A 24,970-nucleotide genomic window follows, 5' to 3' on the forward strand; every position below is an offset into this window, starting at 1 on the left:
TGAACGCGTTTCGTAATAACTTATTACATTTTCAAAGACTTTAGTTTACACACACAACTGTAACTTGTAAACACTAAACAGTCAGCAAATCTGTCATACTTATACTCGCATTTGGGTGAGGTGATATGGTGCAACAGTTTTGGATGAGGTGAACAAACGTGTGACAAATACAAGGCAGAACACAAAACTATGGGTATTAATTGGATATGAGAGCATAAGAATGGAAGTAACTGCAGAGGGCCTATTGGCCCATACTTCCTCTTGATGCTTCTATATTGGTTCGGAGTCTATATTCTACCCACTTCAAGACTAAAAATATTTTTTATTTCTTGTGCCTGGCGTTGTATGAAGGCAATTAATCCCCGGAATGTGATCCGCCAAATCGTTTAACAACCAGATTCCCATTCACTGCTGGGTGAACAGAGTCTACAGTTAAGGATTGGCGCCAAGTAACTCCTCCCCGGCCATGATTCAAACCCAACACTCACTAAAAATATTTCAGTGACATCCTAAATCTATTTCCAGGATGTCAGTGTTCATATGTAAATGATTGTACAGCATGCTGAGCTTTACTGGAAACAAAACATAAAGAAAACAGAAGTTGTATTCATGAAACACTTAAGACTTTCTCATCTTGGGGACTTAACAAGTTACGATTGCTTGAGGGAAATTAAACGATTCCCTTCTCAAGGCTGCACCAATGTAATGACTGGTATAAAGTTTAGCTTTTGTGGTTGTTAATGTAAATGTTTCTCCTAGTTAAAATACCACTTTGTTTTATTTGTGTTAATTTTTATATTTCATTTGTGTTTGAGAGTATATATTAGTAAATGAGTATGATTCTGTGTGTAAAGTTTTCCCGCGAGTTTTCATGATAGGAGCGTCCCTACACGCCAGGAGACAGAGAGGGCTGAGACTCCACACACACAGATTGTGGTGTGTGTGCGCTCATGAGGTACTCACCTCACTGTGTGAGGTTATTGATCTCCATTTATATCCGAGTGTCTGGAACTGTAATCGTTAATCTGGTGAGTGTGATTTTTCCTTGTTAGTGTATTATCCCTTTTCTTGTGTTTAAATAAATGTAATGCACACACTTTGTTTCTTGAGTCCCGCCAATTTAAAAATATGGTACCGGTCCCACGTGGTCATTCTCGTGCTTGAAGTGTTTATAAATATAGATTGGTTCTACATCCCTGGTTTAAAGTACATAGTTGTATTATATTCAAGTAAGGATGGATTTCGTGAGTTCGTACTCTAGGGGTACGGCTATCAATCTCATGCCCTTACACCAAACATACAATTCTACTTCAGGGCTTAATAATAATATCTTGAAATTTTCAAAAAGTTTATTGATATCTTTTTATCATCATGGTGAATGTAACTGTTCTTTGGTGTTTATAATTCAGCACACTTCTTAATGTCTTGTTATGCACAGCTCTTTACATGTTTCTTAGTGTTAAGGTGCGTTATCTTCTCACCATCAAGGAAAGTTTTTGCTATTGGCTTGTTGATATGATAATAGGCTTTGCTATAGGTTCTTAGATATGAGATAGGGTTGCTACAACTGGTAGACACGGGATGAATTTTGCACTTTTAGCTAATTAGATATAACATGGTTCATCTAATCTAATCAGGTAACCTATTCAGATCAGATGTTACCTAATCTATTTAGGTAACATTTAATCAGCTATTAGATCTAACATAAGGGGTTTCCTACAGCTGGTAGATACGATATGAGGTTTGTACTCTCAGCTATTAGATATGACATGAAGCTTCCTACACCTGTTTGGTATGATGTGAGGTTTCCTACAACTGTTAGATATGATATGAGGTTTGCTATCAGTTGTTAGATATGAGATGAGGCTTGCTACACAGTTCAGACTTGAGATGAAATTTGCAATATCAGTTATTACTGTAGATATGATATGAGGTTTGCTGTCATGTTGTAAATATGATATGAGGTTTGCTATCATCTAGTAGATATCAGAAGTAGTTTGTTATCAGCTGAGAGGAGATTTTTGTTCAGCTGTTTGAGAGATATTAGGTAGAACAGCAGCTGGTGAGGAGGCAATATGGTGTATGATGTAGCTATTTTTGTGTGTGCACCTGTGTACCTGGTGGTGTGCACAAGCTGGCTTCGTCACACAACACAGGTGTCTTCATCAACATCTGAGGATGCATGTGACAGGTGCACACAACAGGAAGGATAACAGAGACAGGTGCATATGGCAGGTGATCTCAACTGGCACACGGGAAGATCTCACTCTAACAGAGGCACATAGCAGGTGTAAGTTGTAAAAGGCCATGATTGATGAGTTGCATGTAGTGTGGTAACACATGGAGAATGCAGAGTGACTCAAATTGCACAAAGCAACTGCGCAAGACTGACTTGTGTGAGGCCAGAACCTCTCTAGATGGACGAGGGTTAAAGGTTGTTGGGTTGCATTATCAAACATGCGGGGCAGCTCTTTCAATCTCGACAGCATTTGTCTCTCAAGCCACACCTTCTTGGTGTGTTCACCCTCTTCTGTAACACCATTCTTCCTTACTATAATGAAAGTGATCCTTTACTACAATGTTGGTAATATGTAGTTTCAAGATCAACTTGCCCTTAAACCCACAAAATTCAGGGTTATGGTGTTGATATTTAAAGAGCAGACCCATGCAAGCAAGCTATAGTTATGACTTGCAGTTTTCCTTAAGTGTTATTTAAATACCCTTACCACATGGCTCGATGGTGTTGTGGTGAACGGAACCAATTGTTGCATGCCTGTGTTATTTATCACAGGGCCTTGCACCATTACTGGTAAGGCTATTGTAGCACCTGTTGTGTGTGTGTCTTTGTAGTTATCTTTAAAATTCTACTTTCTCATATCCATGGAGAGTACTTTTAGAAACTTTTATAACAAAAGTTTTTGTTATAAAAGTGTTGTTACATTAGCTGCCTCATTCTTCTCAGTATATAAAGCAAATATTTCAAAATCACATTTATATTTAACATTAATCAATACATACTAATAAATCTGATATTCATAATGTTAATATTTAATGATAATAAAAATAGCTGTAACAATAATATGAATACTGTAAGTTGCTTTATGATAATGTCCAGATTAATGATAACTATAGGTGTGTTGATAATCCCACACATACAAGTCTCTCTTCATGACAATTATGTACTGTTTAGCTTCATAATTATTGTATTTCCATCATGGAAAATTGTTACCCCTTTTTCAGTAACTGTAACGGCTTGGATATTTGCATGATAGTGTTTGTTACAGAGAAAGAAAAAGAGATAAAAAGATAGAGCAAGAGAAAGATAGATATACAAAATCGAAGATTGTCAATTAAGAACTGCAGTGTAAGACCTTGGGGTTTGTTATAATGTGGAAACCAAATGATGTAAATTAACTTGATAAGTATATTTGAGAGTAATATCATGGGATGGAGTGTTAGAGGCTGGAGATCTCAAGAAGATTATTCCTTCACTGAAAATCGACTCTTCTTGTTAACGGAATAATTATTTTGCAGTTTACGTTGTTGTAATGACAACTGTTATTCTGTTGGGAGATAAGATGTTAACAGTTTGGGTAAATGCCTGTTTGAAATCAAGTAACAGACTATTCATGTTTGCTAGGGGTCCAGAAGATATGCAAGGTAGTTTTACACTTGTTTTTCCAGTCTCATTCAAGAGCAGAGATAATAAATTCTGTCTCCAACAATGGGAAGTTGCTTTATATAAGACTTTCTCTGTTGGGATTATCAGTGCATATTGACACTAAATAATGCTCTACCTGCAATAATATTTTCTGTAGGCGAGATTTACTAGTACTGTATGCTTCCTCCTCAATTTATTCACTCATGTAGCATCAGTCAAAGGTGTTCTATCCCTGTGCTCTGCCCCCTAGGGTCACTGTAATGCCTAACATTAAAACATTAATGCCCTCAGCAGAAACTCCAGAAGAGTGAGGAGGAGGACATTGCTGGCACCTACTTCAAGCCCAAAAAGAGAGCGAACGAGCTTCTGGTGAAGTTTCAAGAGGACAGTAATATGTTAGGTAAGCGTCTGGTTGAGCTGTGTTCATTGTGTTGCGCGTGTGTGTGTCATAGTGAGGCTTGGTTGTTTGAGGGCCGAAAATTTGGTAGGGTTTAAATATTTTTTTGTGTGTGTATATCAATGTTTGATGTTTCTTAGTTGATTTTTTATATATTTTGCACTGCACAAACTGCAACCGAGGTGAAGGTGTTAATCTTCTCTCGATAAGTATGGGGAGGAAAAAACCACCATTGAATGTAATGAAACGCCAATTTCAGGGTGAGCCCAGGAGACTCCCTGAAGCTATTATCACTGATATAGTGCCATACTACTAGCTGCCATCAGTTGTGGAGTTCTATTGGCCTACTGGGGACCATGAGCCAGAACCTGGCCCCCCCATGGAGCAGTGGCTTAACTGTTATATTAAGGACCTGCCCGAAATGCTCTGCATGTTAGAGGCTTTGCATGGATGTAAAAACACCAATGTTATGTGCTCCCGCAAATCCAATTTACCTTGTATATACAAATCAATCAATAAAATAAAATAAAATAAAATAAACACCTTACATTTAAAGTTAACCATAATTGCCACCATGGGGGAAGGCACCCAGAAAGTTAAGCAAAACAAAATAGACTACTGCATGGTTAAAATGATCTCACAGCCTCAAAATTGCCAAAAAGAACTCCCCCATACAATGAAAACAAATCACCAAAATTTTGTGACCATGTGACATAATCCTGGCTAGCTTTATGACCAGCACTCACCAGGCCAGCAAGGGTCATTGGCATCCCTGCCTTTGTCAAGCGAACACTATGGTTCTGGAGTTTGCAGCCATGTGGCAAGTGCTGCAGAGAGTTCGACTTCCTCTGGGCTTTGTGATCTGGCTCCATTCAGATTGTTCCCTCAATGGTTCATTGTCTCAAACGGGAGGGGACAATGGACAATGAACTCATTGTCCATGCATTCCCTGTCTCTTTGGAGCTGGTCGCTTTGAGTGGCTCGTCTGCTGAGTTCTCGGGGCTTGCATCTCCATGCCATTCACGTCCAGGGAGTGTCCAACATTCTGGTTGACGGTCTGTCCCTGTTCCATACCCTCTCCACAGAATGGATTATCGACACTGATTCCTTCCTCTGGCTGTGCCAGATGTTTGGGCGCCTGGATATCGACCTCTTTTTGCATCAGTGTGGTCTTAACATCTGCCTCTTTATGCAACACTGTTACCCGACTGTGAGGCCTCATGGTGGATACCTTTTGGCTGGACTGATTGAGATGGAGTTTCTTTATCTCTTTCCCCTGGTCCAGCTGTTGTTCCGAGTGCTGGGAGTCTGGAGTCTTACAATGGGAGAGTGGCTCCTTGCTGGCTGGCCCAGTCTTGGTTTCAGGTGCTGCTTGTCAGCCACCTGGTGATCAGGTGGCTGGTTTAATTGGGTCCCACTTGCCGTCATCTTCTCGGCAACAGAATGAAGTCACTTGGCATTGCTTCCACCATTTTCTGTCCCTACATTGTTGCTCTTCGGTCTTCAAGCAGGTTGTTTTGTCCTTTCTTTCCTGGCTGTTTTCAGATTGGCATCGTATGCCAAATACTGTCATTTCTTGGCATAGTTACTCCAACTTACTTTCAGGGTGGATACCTCTTCTGGCCCATTTTGCAAGCTTTCTTGTGCTTTGTTTCACCTCTGGCATTTGCTACCTGACCCTGTGTGGTCACTTGGTAGGGTTCTTTCTTTTCTTTCTTCTGCTCAATTTATGGTGGCCCTTTTAGTCCGGGATTGTTTTTGGAAGGCATTGTTTTTGTTCTCTTTGGCTTCCGGCTGTCAGGGGGGGGGGGGGGGATCATCATGCACTTCTTCAGCGCCTCGGGTTTTGTTTGTTTGGCCCTAGAGGGCTTTTTGTTCGGGATGCAGCCGGCTCCCTCTTTTCTGGCGAAGAATGAGTCAGTCAGTTTCAGGAGGGGTCCTTTGGTAAAGGATGTGTGGTTGGTTCAGCCAGGGGTGCATCATGTGCTTTGTCCGGTTGTGGATTTACGTCACTACCTTCGGCCACTGGTTCTACTTTGATGAGCTCCTTGTTGGTTGATTCAGTTTCCCTGGGTCCCTTTTGTAGGGCTCGTATTTCTCAGGTTGTCCACAGCATCATAAAAGCTAGCCAACCTGCGGTCTACCCTAATGCCTGTGATGTCAAGAAATATGCTGCTCTGATGCGGTATACTTCCTGATATCACTTGGCCGCTCGGGTGCGGGGGTTTTGGCGATCAAACAGGGTCTTGGCGGCCAGGTATCTCATGAAAGTCCCTAGCCCTCAGTGGCCTTGTGTTGCAGTGGGTCATGTGTCATTGCTGAAAGCTTTCATCTTCATCCTCATACCTGCGGTGCTGTCTCTTCCCTGGTAAGTGCCCTTTTTCTCTGTTTGGGACCAACCCCAGTTCGTTGTGGCGAGGGATTCGTTGCAACAGGTGATGCCTTCAGGAAGCCTTTGCATCAGTGTCTTTTTTTTCTTGTATGCAATAAAAATGCATTATTTTATTTTATTTTGTTTTATTTTATTTTATTTTATTTTATTTTATTTTATTTTATTTATATATATACAAAAAGATATATTAGGTAATGAGAGTACATAGCATTGATGATTTTACATTCTTGTAAAGCCAGTAGCATGCATAGCATTTCGGGCAGGTCCTTAATCTAACAAATACATTTAAGTAGGTAATTTATAGCAAAATTGAAAAATGTTAATAAGTACATTGTAAGAAAACTTTTAGAAAATTAATAGGTACATTACAGTGAAATTTGAAGATTATCAACAGGTACATTGTAGCATAATTTGAGGATTATTTCTAAGGTACATTGTAATAAAATTTGCATTCACCATAACAACCATGCTATAAGATGATGGCAGTGAATACAGTGGTGAAGTTGTATGGCTTAAGCACATATTTTGGAGGAGTGGGTAGCACAAGATACAATGCGAGTTGAAACACTAGGTAGGAAACTTATGAGGATGAAATTAAGGACTTTTTTATTTTACTTTTGAATAAGTGTAGATTGGACAGCTTTTTAATTCGTTAGGGAGTGAGTTGCATAGACTCTTTATTTTCCCTTTATTTTCATAGAGAGTTTACACAGATTTAATTTGACTCTAGGGATATCAAAGAGATACACGTATTTATTTCTGGTGTGGTGATAATGAGTTCTATTGTATCTGTCTAGGAAGAGTTTCAGATCAGGATTTGCATCTAGGAATAAGGTTTTGTATATGTAAATGGTACACGAGAATGTGTGGAGTGAGATTATGTTTAGCATGTTTAAGGATTTAAACAGGGAGGGCTGTGTGTTGTCTGAAAACAGAATTTGTTATTGTTCTATTTTATTTTATTTATTTATATACAAGTAGGTACATTGGGTTTGTGAGGATACATAGCATGGTATTTACAATCTTGTAAAGCCACTAGTACACGCAGCGTTTCGGGCAGGTCTTTAATCTAATAGATAATTTTAAGTAGGTAAAGTCAAGCAGAATTAATAAAATGATAACAGATACATTGCAAGAAAAAAGAAAAATGAGATGGGAGAGATTAGTAGGTATATTAAAGTACATTAGTAGCTCTGATTGCATTGACAGTTTGATTGGTAATTTAGACAAGATTAATAGGCACCATTTTACTTTTGGAGCCAGTGGCTGAGCGGACAGAACACTGGGCGCATGATCCTGTGGTCCCGGGTTCGATCCCGGGCGCCGGCTTGTCCCATCTGAACCCCTGGGTCTATTGCCCCTCCTTTCGAATGACTTCTCTGTCCAGGTCTGGCTTCTTTTGGAGCCGGGTGCTTGGATGGTGTCTCTGGACCTCCGAGATGCGTATTGGCACATCCCGATTCATCCGGGGTTCAGGAACTGGCTCAGTTTTGTTGTGAGGCGTCAGGCTTACCACTTTCGTTGCCTTCCATTCAGCTTGAATCTGGCACCTCGCGTATTCACACGCCTTACCCGTCTGTGGTCCGTCTGTGTCTCTTAGGGGTTCAGGTTCTGGCCTACCTGGCTGGTAAGGGCTCCCAGCCAGTCCGTGTGTCTACTCGCCAGGGATTTGGTTCTTTCCCAGCTCGCGGGGCTCAGGTTCCTGATAAACTGGAGGAAGTCCCATCTGGTTCCCTCTCAGGTTCGGTCTTGGCTGGGTTTTGTGGGGGAATCTCAGACTGCTTCCTTGTCCTCCCTCCGGTGGCACTGCTGCGGCTGCAGTCCCGCTTTTGCCTGTTTCTGGGGACTCCCGGGTCACGCGGCGGTTGCTCAAGGGTTGCTTATGGGAGTCTGAACATTGCTGTGATGGTGTATCCACCAGGCCGGGTTTGGCTTCGTCGGCTGTTCTGGCTCCTTTGGGAACATCCTTTCCGCCTCTCTCGCGACCGCTGGGTGCCTTATGTCAACTGCTGCGTCGCTGGCTACCTCTTCGAGTTTTTCGGGGTTCAGTGCCTTGGCACCTACCCGAGCCCTTGCTCTATGAGTTCATGGACGTGTCGTCTCTTGACTGGGGCTTTGTGACCAGTGCTCACCAGGCCAGCGGCCAGGGGGGGTGGGGTCCATCCTACTGTTGTGCCCACAGCATGGTGAGGGAATTCACGGCCGTGTGGATGTCGCTCTGGAGGGTTTGGGTCACTCATGGATCATCGATCCAGCTCCATTCAGATTGCTCCCCAGTGGTTTATTACCTGATCCATGGGGGTTCAATGCGATCCTTGGCTCTTTAGGGTTGGTTGCTTCGGGTGACTCATCTGTTGAATTCATGGAGTTTGGCTTTCCTGGCAATTCACATTCAGGGTGTGCCCAGCGTCTTGGCAGACAGCCTGTCTCGGTTCATTCCCCTGTCCACGGAATGGATGGTTGACGCCAACTCATTCAGTTGGCTCTGCCGGACGTACGGGCTTCAGGAGGTAGACCGATTCGTGTTAGCTTGGTCGAGGCATCTCCCAGTATATGTCTCCGACTGCAAGGCCATCGGGGTCAGTGCCTTCAGGCAGGACAGGTCAAGGTGGGGTTACCTGTAGCTCTTTTCTCCCGGTTCCGCTGTTACTCCATGTCCTAGCTCGCTTGGAGACTTACCAAGGGAGAGTAGTCCTGTTGGCCCTTTGGTGGTCAGCCCAGCCTTGGTTTCGGGCACTGCTTGCTCAGTGTCTGAACCTGGGGGTCTTCCCGCGGCTCCACCTCTTTCAGCAGATCGGGCCAGGCTGTTTCGTAGCTGGTTCGATCTTCTCAAGTCTTCACGTCTGGTCTTTCTGACACGGGTCTATCGCCATTTTTATGGTGAGCAGGTGACTTCGTTAATGGTGTTCCACTAACGTGCTTCGTCTCTGTGGCAGTATAAAGTTTCCTGGCTGTCCTTTCATTACTTTTTGTCCCTTTGTCAGTTCTTTTTTGTTTCGGATCGGGATGTCTTTTCTTTCCTTTCTTGGTTGTTTCAGGACCATCATCTTATGCCGAATACTGCCCCCTCGTATTGTGCAACGCTGGAGGAGCTGGTTCAGCTTGCGTTCAGGGTGGATGTGACTTCTGCTCCATACCGCAAGCTGTCTCATGCTTTGTTTCATCGATCTGCTTATGTGCCGTCCTGGTTGTTAGACCGAGTGCTCTGTTTTTCTATCTTCTCCTCAGTTTGTTGTGGCCCTTTCGGTTCAAGATTGTTTTGCAAAGGCACTTTTCCTGTTGGCATTGGCCTCTGGGGGTCAGGTTGGGGAGCTTCATGCTCTCCTCCGGTGCAGGGGGTTTCTGCTATTTTGGTCCTGGTGGTAGGTTTATTTGTTTGCAGCCATCTCCTTCTTTTCTGGCGAAGAATGAGACTGCTGGTTACCGGAGGGGGTCCTTGGGTTGTTGATGCTTCGTTGGCTATGGGTACATCATGTGTTGTGTTCAGTTGTGGCTCTTTGCTGTTCCTGCGCACCACAGCCTATGTGGCTGGGGATGCGCTTTGGGTTGACCAGGTTTCCCTTCTTCCCTGTTCCAGGTCTCGGGTCTACCAGGTCGTCCGCAGGGTTATTCGGTCCAGCCAGCCTGCGGTTAATCCTCGTGCCCATGACATTCGTAAGTTTGCTGCTTTGGCTGCCATCTTCAGTAACATGTCTTGGGCTGACATTCGAGCACAGGGATTTTGGAGGTCGTACAGGGTCCTGGCTGCTCGCTACCTTGTCAATGTTCTTAGCCCTAGTCAGGCATGTGTCGCATTGGGTCGGCGGTTGCAGCCAGTTGTCTTGACTTCGAGTTGAGGAGCGAGTGGCGACTGCCTCCTGGGTAAGTGCCTTTTGTTTTTATCTTTTGGGAGCCTGCCGGCTCCCTGGCAACCCTCCCTCTCTCTGGTTGGCAGTTTTCGTGTTTTTTTTACTACATCCAGCCTCGGAACTAATGGGTTGGATAGCCGGCGCGGGGGTCTGGTGCTCCCCCTTCCCCCTCCCAGGGAGGGGGGAGCTGTGCAGATAGGAGTACAGTGACATCATGTCGTTTGCTCGTTTTTCGTATGGTGAGTTCTGTCCAATAGTTAAGCTTTCAGTAGCAATATTTTCGCCAGATTGGGTTTGTTTTGGGGCGCCTACCTTTCTGGGAGCTTGACCCGGTCAATGACAGACATAAAATGGGTCCAACCACAAGGGGTTTCTCTAGGCCATAATTGCTCCTCGTGCCTCAATGAGGGGGCCAGGGTTCTGGCTCGTGATCACCAGTAGGCCAAGAATGCCATTCGCTTGACTGATGCCAGGGTCTAATACATGCATATCATCCTGGATAGCTCTGGGAAGCCTTCGGGTCTCACCCAGAAAATGGCATTTCATTATATTCAATGCTGGTTTTTTGGTTTTACTTTTGAACAGGAGATGGGTTGAACATTGTTTTAATTCATCAGGGAGTGAGTTCCAAAGACTGGGCCCTTTTATTTGCATGGAGTGTTTGCACAGATTTAGTCCGACTCCGGGGGATATCAAAGAGATGTTTATTTCTGGTGTGGTGCTCATGGGTTCTATTACACCTATTAAGGAAAAGTTTCAGATCAAGATTAGCATTTAGGAACAAGGTTTTGTACATATAAATAGCACATGAGAATGTGTGGAGTGAGTGTATATTTATTTATTTATTTGTTCATTTATTTATTTATTTACTTATTTATATATTTATATACAAGTAGGTACATTGGGGGTTAACAGAGAACATAGAAATGATGTTAAATTTATATTCTAGTATAGCCACTAGCATACATAGCATTTCGGGCAAAAACTGATTTTATCATATTTAGCATGTTAACCCTCAAACCGCTAGGGGCCCAAATGGATTCAACACCCACAGGCGCAACAAAAAAAAAAATCCAAAAAATTCTTTCGTCTTATACAAGTGTTCATTTTTGTTCCCTGATCACAGAAAAAATAACAAAACAATCGTAGGTCGCATATTTTAGCCGCAATAGGGTAGGGAAGTCTGGAAAAAACCATTATTGAATGTAATGAAATGCCATTTTCTGGATGAGCCCCGGAGGCTCCCTGGAGATTATCGGGCTAATGTATGTTATATTGGACCGGGACATTAGCTAAGGAGTTCAGACCTACCAGGGACCAGCGCCAGAACCTGGCCCCTTCAGAGAGGTTTCAGGGAGCAATGGCACTGGAAAGCCCTCTTGTGGTTGGGGTTTTCCTTATCTGCCATCGACGGGGGTCAGGCACCCAGAAAGGTAGGCATGACAAAACAAATCCCACATGGTAAAAAACTAAAACAGAAAACCAAACAGAGAGGTAGAAACTCGCTACAATCCCAAGGAAACATGCAAACATCACACTTTACTACCGTGCCAATTGTCCACGCAGCTCTCCCCACCCCAAGAGGGGGAGGGGGAGCCCTGGACCTTACCGCGCCTGCTGCCTAGCATCAGTTCGTAAGCTAATGTCAACCGGGACAGACTCTTCTCTGCCCTCACTTTCCTAGGCGATGTTTGCCTTTCGTGGCGTTCACTGCCATGTGTTGTGCAGTGCGGTGGCCAGGTGTTCCTCATCAGTACCGGGGCTGCATCTGCTTAAGGGCTTCCTTCCCTAAGCGCCTTGCGAGTTCTGCCCCTGCGTGACAGGGTTATCTTCCCAGGGGCGTTCGGGAATCTTTCCTGTAGAAGTTCTTGCTGCTTGGCATTTGCCTCACCTTTGGGTCTAGCTGGGGCTTTGGGCCCTTGTTTGGCCTTGGGTAGGGACTGGTATTGTGCTAGTTAGGGCGTCAAGGTGTTGCACGACCTGCCACCTACGCGGCGACCGGTTCCTGTTGCCTCTGGGGACGGTGTACTTTTGCAGGGTTTTTCTTTTGTTTTTTTTATTTTCATTTGCCTGTGGGGGTCTGCCTAGTGTGGCTATAGTTCCACTGGTAGTGTTTGGTGGCCCTCTGCTAGGCTCCTGTGATTGTACACGTCGCAGGGATTTTCAGTGTTGTCCTCTACCCCTTTGTTAGTACAATATTAGGTTTTAACAGGTTAGCAACACCTTGCCCAGGCTTCCCGTAGTTATTACCTTATGGGCCCTGGAAAACCCTGTCGGGGTTCGGTGGACCATTGAATGTGTATTAGGTATTTGTTTCTGGTGTGGTGCCCATGGGTTCTTGGGTTCCCTTCTTGGAAGCTTTTACGGTTAGGATTGACATTACAGTTCAGAGTTTTAAATATATAGAGTACACATGAGAGGATGTGCAGTTACTTAATATCTAACATATTCAAAGATATTAATAAGGGTACAGAGTGCTGTCTGGGGCCAGAGATAGATGTTGTTCTAATAGCAGCTTTTGTTGAGAAATTAGAGGATGTAAATGATTTAGTTTTTATCTTAAACTGGTTGAGAGAGGTACAGTCTTTAACATGATTGGGAAGGTCATTCCACATTCTGGGTCCCTTGATTTGTAGAGCATTTCTAGTTTGATTAAGTCTTGGAATATCAAAACGTTATTTGTTTCTGGTGTGGTGGTCATGGGTTCTGTTACAACCTTCAATGAAGCTTTTGAGGTCAGGATTGGCATTACAGTTCAGCATTATATATATATATATATATATATATATATATATATATATATATATATATATATATATATATATATATATATATATATATATATATATATATATATATATATATATATATATATATATATATATATATATATATATATATATATATATATATATATATATATATATATATGTCGTACCTAGTAGCCAGAACGCACTTCTCAGCCTACTATGCAAGGCCGAATTTGCCTAATAAGCCAAGTTTTCATGAATTAATTGTTTTTCGTCTACCTAACCTACCTAACCTAACCTAACCTACCTTTTTCGGCTACCTAACCGAACCTAACCTATAAAGATAGGTTAGTTTAGGTTAGGTAGGGTTGGTTACGTTTGGTCATATATCTGCGTTAATTTTAACTCCAATAAAAAAAAATTGACCTCATACATAATGAAATGGGTAGCTTTATTATTTCATAAGAAAAAAATTAGAGAAAATATATTAATTCAGGAAAACTTGGCTTATTAGGCAAATTCGGCCTTGCATAGTAGGCTGAGAAGTGCGTTCTGGCTACTAGGTACGACATATATATATATATATATATATATATATATATATATATATGTAATATATATAATATATATAATATATAATACACATGAGAGGATGTGCAGTGACTTAATATTTAACATATTCAGAGATTTGAGTAGGGGTACCGAGTGATGTCTGGGGGCCAGAGTTGGATATTGTCCTAATAGCAGCTTTGTGTTGAGGAATTAGAGGACGTAAATGATTTTGGGTAGTAGAACCCCAAGCACAAATACCATAGTTGAGATAAGGATAGATGAGATGGTAATAGAGCGTCACCAGCGCAGGGCGAGGTACATAATATCTGATCTTAGAAAGAATGCTGACAGTTTTAGAAACTTTTTTTTTGCTATACCTGTATTTAGAATGTGTCCCTGGAAATTCAGCTTGTTATCGATGAGAACACCTAAGAATTTACCATATACTTTGTTACTGATCTGGATATTGTTTATTCTTAGATTAATTTGATTTGAGAATTTATTACCAAATAAAATATAGAAAGTTTTGTCAATATTAAGAGTGAGTTTATTAGCAGTTAGCCACAGATGGACTTTATTAAGTTTAGCATTCACTGTGACATTTAGGGCAAGAGGGTCAGGACTGGAGAAGATGAAGGTTGTTTCATCAGCAAATAAGATGTTTGGTTTGAGGTGTTGTTTGAGGTTTGAGGTGTTGAGAGGCATTTGGAAGGTCATTAATGTAGATGAGAAAAAGGAGAGGGCCAAGTATGCTGCCCTTTGGAATACCAATATTGATGGGTAGGGTGGGAGAAATAGAATTATTCACAGAAACATACTGGAGCCCTGTCGAAGGTATTGGAGGGAGTGACCTCTGACTCCGTAATGATGTAATTTAAGAAGAAAGTTTTGGTGGTTGACAGTGTCAAAAGCCTTACATAGGTCAACAAATAAACCAACAGGGAACTCATTTTTATCAAGAGCTGCATGTATCAAGATAATCATACTAATAAGTGCATCATTAGGGCTTTTTTTTGGGGTCTGAAGCCATATTGGCAAGAGCTAAGTATATTGTGTTATAGAGGTGTCTAGAGATGAAGTGGAAAATATGCTAAAGGAGCTAAGTAAGAATAAAGCAGTTGGCCCAGATGGAGTTTCACCATGGGTTCTGAGAGAATGTGCATCTGAGCTCAGCATTCCACTTCACCTGATCTTTCAGGCATCCCTGTGTACAGGAGTCGTAGCAGACGTGTGGAAACAGGCTAACATAGTTCCAATCTACAAAAGTGGCAGTAGGGAAGACCCCCTTAATTATAGACCTGTATCATTAAAGAGTAAAGCTGCTTGTAGATTAGTTTTTTAAATATTTTTGACAAGTTTGGCAGAATTGATATAGGTCTGAAATTGTTGACTTCAGTGAGATGACCACATTTATGGACTGAGGTTACTCTCACTTTTTTTAGAATATCTGGAAAGGTTTGGAATTCAAGTGACTTGTTGTAGAGCAATGCAATAGCAGGAGCTAAAAATCTGGAGGCTTTTTTGTAAATTAGAGTTGGTAATAATTAAATTAGAGTTGGCATATTGAGGTGCCAAATTTATCGAGAAGAGTAAGGAGGGTTATGTGTAATCTCGTATCGTTATTGAGTATATAATTAATTGAGATAATTAATTTTATTGGATTATGAACTCTGAAACTGGTAGATTTTATATTAAATTAGCCAGAAACGTTTGAGAATAACTTGTAGTCGACCCAGGATACGTTACCCCATTTTCTGTAATCCTTTTATGACTAACTAATGTACTTATTAGCTATTTTAAATAATGTAAATTAACAGCGTTTTATGGTTGTTACATTGGAGTTTTATATTTGATGTGGGAATTTCCCACACTGGTAGGCCAATATAACTCCACGACTGCTGGCAACTAGTAGTATTGCACTAAATCAATGATAACCCCTTGAGGCTCCCTTCAGTGAGCCTCAAAGTGCTTCCCTCAGAAATAGGCATATATTAGTCACAATTGTATGGTTGAGAAGTAATGGGTTCCTGGGTAGAGGTGATGGCCATATGTGTGGTAACTGTAGCATGCCAGAATATTCAACACACAAGGCACCCTAAACCAGCAAGTCTTAAGATGGTCCTCACTTTCCCCAGGCAAATCCATCACCAAGAAGAACAGCACAAACAACAATGCCCTCAACTTGAGCATGGGTCAAAGCATGTGGGGGAACACCCTCAATCTCAGCTCCTCCTTCAACAACTCCCAAGGATCAGGCTCCTACAATTCATCCTGGGGCTCAAACTATTCCTCCGCCTCCTCAAGTGGAGGAGGAGGAGGAGGAGGAGGAGGCGGAGGAGGGGAAGCAGGAGTGATAAGTAATGGTTGGTTAGGTAGGTGGAACAGCACCATGTCCTTTGGGCCTCCTGCACCTCCCTTACCAGCTCTCAAGCACTGTCTGCACGATCCAACACTGTCTTCACGATCCAAACCTCTCTGCATGATCCATCAGTTTCTGCACAATCAATGGACCGAAACTCTCTTCGTGATCCATCACTTTCTAAACAAACCAATGCTGCTACTGTGGCTTGGTACTGAGGTTATTATTTTAGCATATCAAATGCATTTGTAAGAATGTAACTGATGAAAATGCATGACTAAATGCAGGTTTTATTTGTGAAAATTTGTTTAGATATGTACTATTATAGTTGTCATGCTACATGCTATTTTTATATGAGTTTTTGCTTCTTTAGATATAGAGCTTTTAGCTACCACGTTGCAATAAATTCCTTCCAAGACAGACAGACAGAGACACAGACATAGACAGATAGACAGACACAGACACACAGACACACACACAGTTGCAAGATATAATCCAGCTTAGGGTCCCAGATATTGTCGCATTATCAGAGACGAAACTTGAAGGAAATATAATAAATGAAGTTATATTCCCAAGAGGCTATTCAGTTTGGAGACGTGACAGGAAAACTAGGAAGGGAGGAGGAGTGGCTGTACTGGTGAAAGAACACCTGAAGGTAAGAGAGTTAATATTTGAAAACCCTCGAGATATTGACATAATGGCATTGCAGGTCTGGAATCAGGATGATAAGCTCATAGTTTTAAATGCCTACAGCCCACCAGCAAGCAACACATGGACAAAGGAAGAACTAGATGACAAACGAGAGGGCCTCATAATGGTCATGAGAGATATTATTGCACAAGCAGATAAAGATAAATCACGACTGTTGATACTGGGTGACTTCAACTTTAAAGCAATAGACTGGGAGGCCTATGAAGCAAGAACGGAGGACTTTTGGACATGCAGATTTGTGAACCTCATTCTGGAGACATTCTTGTATCAACAAATAAAGCAGGCCACAAGAATGAGGGAAGGAGATGTACCATCAGTACTGGATCTAGTATTCACCAGGAAAGAAGAAGAAATATTTGACATCCAGTACCTTCCTCCCTTGGGAAAGAGTGATCACGTCCTGTTAGACATTGATTATGCTTTAAGATATCATCTAGAAGAAAATGGGGACATTGAAACAGTTGATAAACTCGATTTAAGGAGAGGACACTATGGGGAACTTCAAAATTTTTTTAATGAGTGTAATTGGACAGAATTGTTGCTAGGCAGGGAAGTAAATGAAATGTATGCCAAATTTTTAAAAATATACGAGGAAGGCACACAAACATTCATACCAAAACAGAGGTGCAGGGCCAGAAAACAGGATTGGTTCGACAGAAATTGTGAGAGGGCAAGAGACCAAAAGACACAAAAATGGAATCAGTATAGGAAGAGACCAAACCCTCAAACATACCAGCGATACAAAGATGCGAGAAACAACTATACGGCAGTAAGGAGAGAGGCAGAAAGAAATTTTGAAAAGGGGATAGCAGATAAATGTAAAACAGAACCGGGCCTATTCTACAAATTCATAAACAACAAATTGCAGGTAAAGGATAATATCCAGAGGTTGAAAATGGGAAACAGATTCACGGAAAATGAAAAGGAAATGTGTGAAACATTAAATGAAAAGTTCCAAAGTGTGTTTGTACAAAATGAAATCTTCAGAGAACCAGACACAATGGGAATTCCAGAGCACAACATAGAGCGGATAGAGGTGTCTAGAGATGAAGTGGAAAATATGCTCAAGGAGCTCAGTAAGAACAAAGCAGCTGGCCCAGATGGAGTTTCACCATGGGTTCTGAGAGAATGTGCATCTGAGCTCAGCATTCCAATTCACCTGATCTTTCAGGCATCCCTGTCTACAGGAATCGTAGCAGACGTGTGGAAACAGGCTAACATAGTTCCAATCTACAAAAATGGCAGCAGGGAAGACCCCCTCAGTTATAGACCTGTATCATTGACAAGTGTAATAGTGAAAGTATTGGAAAAACTAATCAAAACTAAATGGGTAGAACACCTGGAGAGAAATGATATAATATCAGACAGACAGTATGGTTTTCGATCTGGAAGATCCTGTGTATCGAATTTACTCAGTTTCTATGATCGAGCCACAGAGATATTACAGGAAAGAGATGGTTGGGTTGACTGCATCTATCTGGACCTAAAAAAGGCTTTCGACAGAGTTCCACATAAGAGGTTGTTCTGGAAACTGAAAAATATTAGAGGGGTGACAGGTAAGCTTCTAACATGGATGATAAATTTTCTGACTGATAGAAAAATGAGTGCAGTAATCAGAGGCAATGTATCGGAATGGAGAAATGTCACAAGTGGAGTACCACAGGGTTCAGTTCTTGCACCAGTGATGTTTATTGTCTACATAAATGATCTACCAGTTGGTATACAGAATTATATGAACATGTTTGCTGATGATGCTAAGATAATAGGAAGGATAAGAAATTTAGATGACTGTCATGCCCTTCAAGAAGACCTGGACAAAATAAGTATATGGAGCACCACTTGGCAAATGGAATTTAATGTTAATAAATGTCATGTTATATAATGTGGAATAGGAGAACATAGACCCCACACAACCTATATATTATGTGAGAAATCTTTAAAGAATTCTGATAAAGAAAGAGATCTAGGAGTGGTTCTAGATAGAAAACTATCACTTGAGGACCACATAAAGAATATTGTGCAAGGAGCCTATGCAATGCTTTCTAACTTCAGAATTGCATTTAAATACATGGATGGCGATATACTAAAGAAATTGTTCATGACTTTTGTTAGGCCAAAGCTAGAATATGCAGCTGTTGTGTGGTGCCCATATCTTAAGAAGCACATCAACAAACTGGAAAAGGTGCAAAGACATGCTACTAAGTGGCTCCCAGAACTGAAGGGCAAGAGCTACGAGGAGAGGTTAGAAGCATTAAATATGCCAAAACTAGAAGACAGAAGAAAAAGAGGTGATATGATCACTACGTACAAAATAGTAACAGGAATTGATAAAATCGACAGGGAAGACTTCCTGAGACCTGGAACTTCAAGAACAAGAGGTCATAGATTTAAACTAGCTAAACACAGATGCCGAAGAAATATAAGAAAATTCACCTTCGCAAATAGAGTGGTAGACGGTTGGAACAAGTTAAGTGAGAAGGTGGTGGAGGCCAAGACCGTCAGTAGTTTCAAAGCGTTATATGACAAAGAGTGCTGGGAAGACGGGACACCACGAGCATAGCTCTCATCCTGTAACTACACTTAGGTAATTACACTTAGGTAATTACACACACACACACACACACAGACACACACCCACCCACCCACTCTCTACCCCCCCCCCCCCTCTCCTCTCAAAAGAGGACAGAGAAAAGCTGAAAATGAACCTCACTGAAGTGAAACGTCTAAATGGGGATAGAAATGAAGAAATGAATTCTTTTTTCTACAAAGTGTCAGGGACTGGAACGCTTGTGAAATGGTACATAAAGTCAAAGCAACAAAATCATTAAAGGAAGGGGGTGTAAAGAATAAAGGAAAGGGGAACATATTCTTGAAAATAGTGTATACCAATATAGATGGAGTGAGATCGAAAATATTGGAGTTGAAGGATATAATTCAACTCAAAGTCCCAGATATTGTCGCATTAACAGAGACTAAACTTGAAGAAAATATTTTAAATGAGGTCGTGTTCCCAAGGGGCTACTCAGTTTGGAGACGTGACAGGAAAACTAGGAAGGGGGGAGGAGTGGCTGTGCTGGTGAAAGAACACCTGAAGGTGTTCCTTCAGGTGAAGTAATGTTTGAAAACCCTAGAGATATTGACATAATGGCATTGCAGCTCTGTAATCAAGATGATAAGCTGATAATTTTAAATGCCTGCAGCCCACCAGCAAGCAACACATGGACAAAGGAAGAACTGGATGACAAACGTGAGGGTCTCATAATGGTCATGAGAGAGATTATGGTAAGAGCTAACAAAGATAAATCCCGATTGTTGGTACTGAAGGGACTTTAACTTTAAGGCAACAGACTGGGAGGCCTACGAGGCAAGAACAGAGGACATTTGGACAGGCAGATTTGTAAACCTCATCTTGGAGACATTCATGTATCAACACGTCAAGCAGGCCACAAGAATGAGGGAAGAGGATGTTCCGTCAGTACTGGATCTAGTATACACCAGGAAAGAAAAGGAGGTATTTGACATCCAGTAACTTCCTCCCTTGGAAAAGAGTGATCACGTCCTCTTGGACATTAAATATGCTATGCGATATAATCTAGTAGAGAATGGGGACAGTGAAACAGTTGTTAAACTCGATTTCAAGAGAGGACGCTATGGGGAACTTAGAAATTTTTTTCTTGGGTATAATTGGACAGACTTGTTGCCAGGCAAGGAAATAAATGAGATGTATGCCAAATTTTGCACAATATATGATGAAGGCACACAAACATTCATACCAAAACAGACATGCAGACCTGGGGAAACAGGGTTGGTTCAACAGAAATTGCGAGAGGGTCAGAGATCAAAAGACAAAAGCATGGAATCATTATAGAAAGAGGCCAAACCCCCAAACATACCAGGGATACAAAGATGCAATAAACAACTACACGTCAGTAAGGAGAGAGGCAGAGAGGAACTTTGAGAACGGTATAGCAGACAAATGTAAATCAGATCCAGGCCTTTTCTATAAATTCATTAAAAGTAAGCTGCAGGTAAAGGATAACATTCAGGGGTTAAAAATGGGGGAAAGATACACGGAAAATGAAAAGGAAATGTGTGAAACATTAAACGAAAAGTTACAAAGTGTGTTTGTACAAAATGAGATCTTCGGAGAACCAGACACAATAAGAATTCCGCAGAATAACATAGAGCATATAGAGGTGTCTAGAGATGAAGTGGAAAATATGCTAAAGGAGCTAAGTAAGAATAAAGCAGTTGGCGCAGATGAAGTCTCACCATGGGTTCTGAGAGAATGTGCATCTGAGCTCAGCATTCCACTTCACCTGATCTTTCAGGCATCCCTGTGTACAGGAGTCGTAGCAGACGTGTGGAAACAGGCTAACATAGTTCCAATCTACAAAAGTGGCAGCAGGGAAGACCCCCTTAATTATAGACCTGTATCATTAAAGAGTAAAGCTGCTTGTAGATTAGTTTTTTAAATATTTTTGACAAGTTTGGCAGAATTGATATAGGTCTGAAATTGTTGACATCAGTGAGATCAGGCATCCCTGTGTACAGGAGTCGTAGCAGACGTAGCAGTCGTAGCATCAGTGAGATCAGGCATCCCTGTGTACAGGAGTCGTAGCAGACGTGTGGAAACAGGCTAACATAGTTCCAATCCACAAAAGTGGCAGCAGAGAAGACCCCCTCAATTATAGACCTGTATCATTGACTAGTGTAATAGTGAAAGTATTGGAAAAAGTAATCAAAATTAAATGGGTAGAACACCTGGAGAGAAATGATATAATATCAGACAGACAGTATGGTTTTCGATCTGGAAGATCCTGTGCTGTGTATCGAATTTACTCAGTTTCTATGATCATGCCACAGAGATTTTACAGGAAGGAGATGGTTGGGTTGATTGCATCTATCTGGACCTAAAAAAGGCTTTCGAAAGAGTTCCACATAAGAGGTTGTTCTGGAAACTTGAAAATATTGGAAGGGTGACAGGTAAGCTTCTAACATGGATGAAAAATTTCCTGACTGATAGGAAAATGAGGGCAGTAATCAGAGGCAATGTATCGGACTAGAGAAATGTCACAAGTGGGGTACCACAGGATTCAGTTCTTGCACCAGTGATTTTTATTGTCTACATAAATGATCTACCAGTTAGTATACAAAATTATATGAACATGTTTGCTGATGATGCTAAGATAATAGGAAGGATAAGAAACTTAGATGATTGTCATACCCTTCAAGATGACCTGGACAAAATAAGTATATGGAGCACCACTTGGCAAACGGAATTTAATGTTAATAAATGCCATGTTATGGAATGTGGAATAGGAGACCATAGACCTCACACAACCTATATATTATGTGAGAAATCTTTAAAGCATTCTGATAAAGAAAGAGATCTAGGGGTGGTTCTAGATAGAAAACTATCACCTGAGTACCACATAAAGAACGTTGTGCGAGGAGCCTATGCCATGCTTTCTAACTTCAGAATTGCTTTTAAATACATGGATGGCAATATACTAAAGAAATTGTTCACGACTTTTGTTAGGCCAAAGCTAGAATATGCAGCGGTTGTGTGGTGCCCATATCTTAAGAAGCACATCAACAAACTGGAAAAGGTGCAAAGACATGCTACTAAGTGGCTCCCAGAACTTAAGGGCAAGAGCTATGAGGAGAGGTTAGAGGAATTAAATATGCAAAAACTAGAAGACAGAAGAAAAAGAGGTGATATGATCACTACGTACAAAATATTAACAGGAATTGATAAAATCGATAGTGAAGATTTCCTGAGACCTGGAACTTCAAGAACAAGAGGTCATAGATTTAAACTAATTAAACAAAGATGCCGAAAATATATAAGAAAATTCACTTTCGCAAACAGAGTGGTAGACGTTTGGAACAAGTTAAGTGAGAAGGTTAGTTAAGTCAGTAGTTTCAAAGCGTTATATGACAAAGAGTGCTGGGTAGACGGGAGACCATGAGTGTAGCTCTCATCTTGTAACTACACTTAGGTAATTACACTCTCAGACAAGCAAGTGAATTAAGTGCATCTTAGGACTGAAGTAAGCAACTGGGAGATACTTAATTTGGAATGAGATCTTATTCTTAGTTTGCAAATAGCATCATGTGGGAGCCTGAGTGACGAATACAGGTACAGTACTCTGTTTGTAGATAGATTAAGGAGGAATTTGAAAAAAGTGGGGGATAAATTAAAGTTTTAGTGGCATTTTCAGAGCAATATTAAATTTAGTAATATCCACATTAGAACTGTCAAAACAATGCTCACTGGAACTTGAACAACCAAAAGGGCCAATTCACAACACTTTACTCCCAGTCAGATCTGTATTGCTCTAAGGCATACATGTGAAACACATATACATAGATATGTAATACACATAAATCACACTCTTGTGTATCTGATATCTGGGTTCCAACTTCACTAGGTTTGTAGTGCAAGCACTTGTGTCCTGCTCTCTCCAAGGACTTAGTATGGGCGTCTGTTGCACAGTAGCTAAGCTTTCTTTGGTTAATCTGTTTCTGTATGAATATTCAAATTAATGAATATGAAAATTTTGAAATATAAATTATATATATATTAAGACTGCCTTAAAACAATTATTTAGCAATCATTTATTGCTAAATAATCATTTAACAACAAAACACAGAAAATACCTAATGTAATTTATCTTTAAAAAACATTTCCTTATTCCCATTTCCCTGGAATTGAATATTTTCTTACAAAAAGTGTAAGTAATTTCTTCCCTGGATTACCCCCTCTCCACCCCCAAACAAAAAAAATAGCACTTTTGATTAATGTAATTGGTAAGAGAATACACCTGCATAATCAAGCTGTATGTAGTGTTGGAACACCATGTATGTTCATGCATAAAAAAGGAAATGTTCAACCCATATAAAATAGCTCTCTCTATAGATAATTACAGCTGAAACCTCTAACCACATTCAGACACACTGGGAGCCACCAACCTCAACCAGACACACCTGGAGCCACCAACCTCAACCAGACACACCTAGAGCCACTGACCTTAACCAGACCCACCTGGAGCCACCAACCTCAACCAGACACACCTGGAGCCACCAACCTCAACCAGACACACCTGGAGCCACCGACCTCAACCAGACCCACCGACCTCAACCAGACCCCACCTGGAGCCACCGACCTCAACCAGACACACCTGGAGCGACCGACCTCAACCAGACACACCTAGAGCCACTGACCTTAACCAGACCCACCTGGAGCCACCGACCTCAACCAGACACACCTGGAGCCACCAACCTCAACCAGACACACCTGGAGCCACCGACCTCAACCAGACATGCCTGGAGCCACCGACCTCAAACTTGACTTGTGAGAGTTTGGTCCACTAGGCTGTTGCTTGGAGTGGCCCGCAGGCCCACATACCCACCACAGCCCGGTTGGTCCGGCACTCCTTGGAGGAATAAATCTAGTTTCCTCTTGAAGATGTCCACGGTTGTTCCGGCAATATTTCTTATGCTTGCTGAAAGGATGTTGAACAACCGCGGACCTCTGATGTTTATACTGTACAGTGTTCTCTGATTGTGCCTATGGCACCTCTGCTCTTCAATGGTTCTATTCTGCATTTTCTTCCATATCGTTCACTCCAGTACGTTGTTATTTTACTGTGTAGATTTGGTACTTGGCCCTCCAGTATCTTCCAGGTGTATATTATTTGATATCTCTCTCGTCTTCTTTCTAGTGAGTACATTTGGAGAGCTTTGAGACGATCCCAATAATTTAGGTGCTTTATTGCGTCTATGCGTGCCGTATATGTTCTCTGTATTCCCTCTATTTCAGCAATCTCTCCTGCTCTGAAGGGGAAAGTGAGTACTGAGCAGTACTCAAGATGGGACAATACAAGTGACTTGAAGAGTACAACCATTGTGATGGGATCCCTGGATTTGAAAGTTCTCGTAATCCATCCTATCATTTTTCTGGCTGTCGCAATATTTGCTTGGTTATGCTCCTTAAACGTTAGGTCGTCAGACATTATTATTCCCAAATCCTTTACATGCTGTTTTCCTACTATGGGTACATTTGATTGTGTTTTGTACTCTGTATTATGTTTAAGGTCCTCATTTTTACCGTACCTGAGTACCTGGAATTTATCACTGTTAAACATCGTGTTATTTTCTGATGCCCAGTCGAAAACTTTATTAATAACAGCTTGAAGTTTTTCAGTGTCTTCAGCCGAGATAATTTTCATACTGATTTTTGTGTCATCTGCAAAGGATGATACGAAGCTGTGACTTGTATTTTTGTCTATATC

General features: G+C 41.4%; 1 protein-coding gene across 1 annotated transcript in view; it reads left to right on the forward strand.

Annotated features, from left to right (window-relative positions):
* Positions 1-24,970, forward strand: part of LOC123766700 (osmotic avoidance abnormal protein 3) — a gene marked incomplete in the record, with an annotated part of 181,017 nt that overhangs the window by 123,048 nt on the left and 32,999 nt on the right. The window contains 2 exon segments of the mRNA XM_069307699.1: positions 3,953-4,061; positions 15,736-15,972. Of these exon segments, the coding sequence (XP_069163800.1) occupies positions 3,953-4,061; positions 15,736-15,972 (346 nt within the window).

This window comes from Procambarus clarkii, chromosome 60, assembly GCF_040958095.1.
Source record: "Procambarus clarkii isolate CNS0578487 chromosome 60, FALCON_Pclarkii_2.0, whole genome shotgun sequence".
In the NCBI taxonomy this organism is placed as follows: Eukaryota; Metazoa; Arthropoda; class Malacostraca; order Decapoda; family Cambaridae; genus Procambarus; species Procambarus clarkii.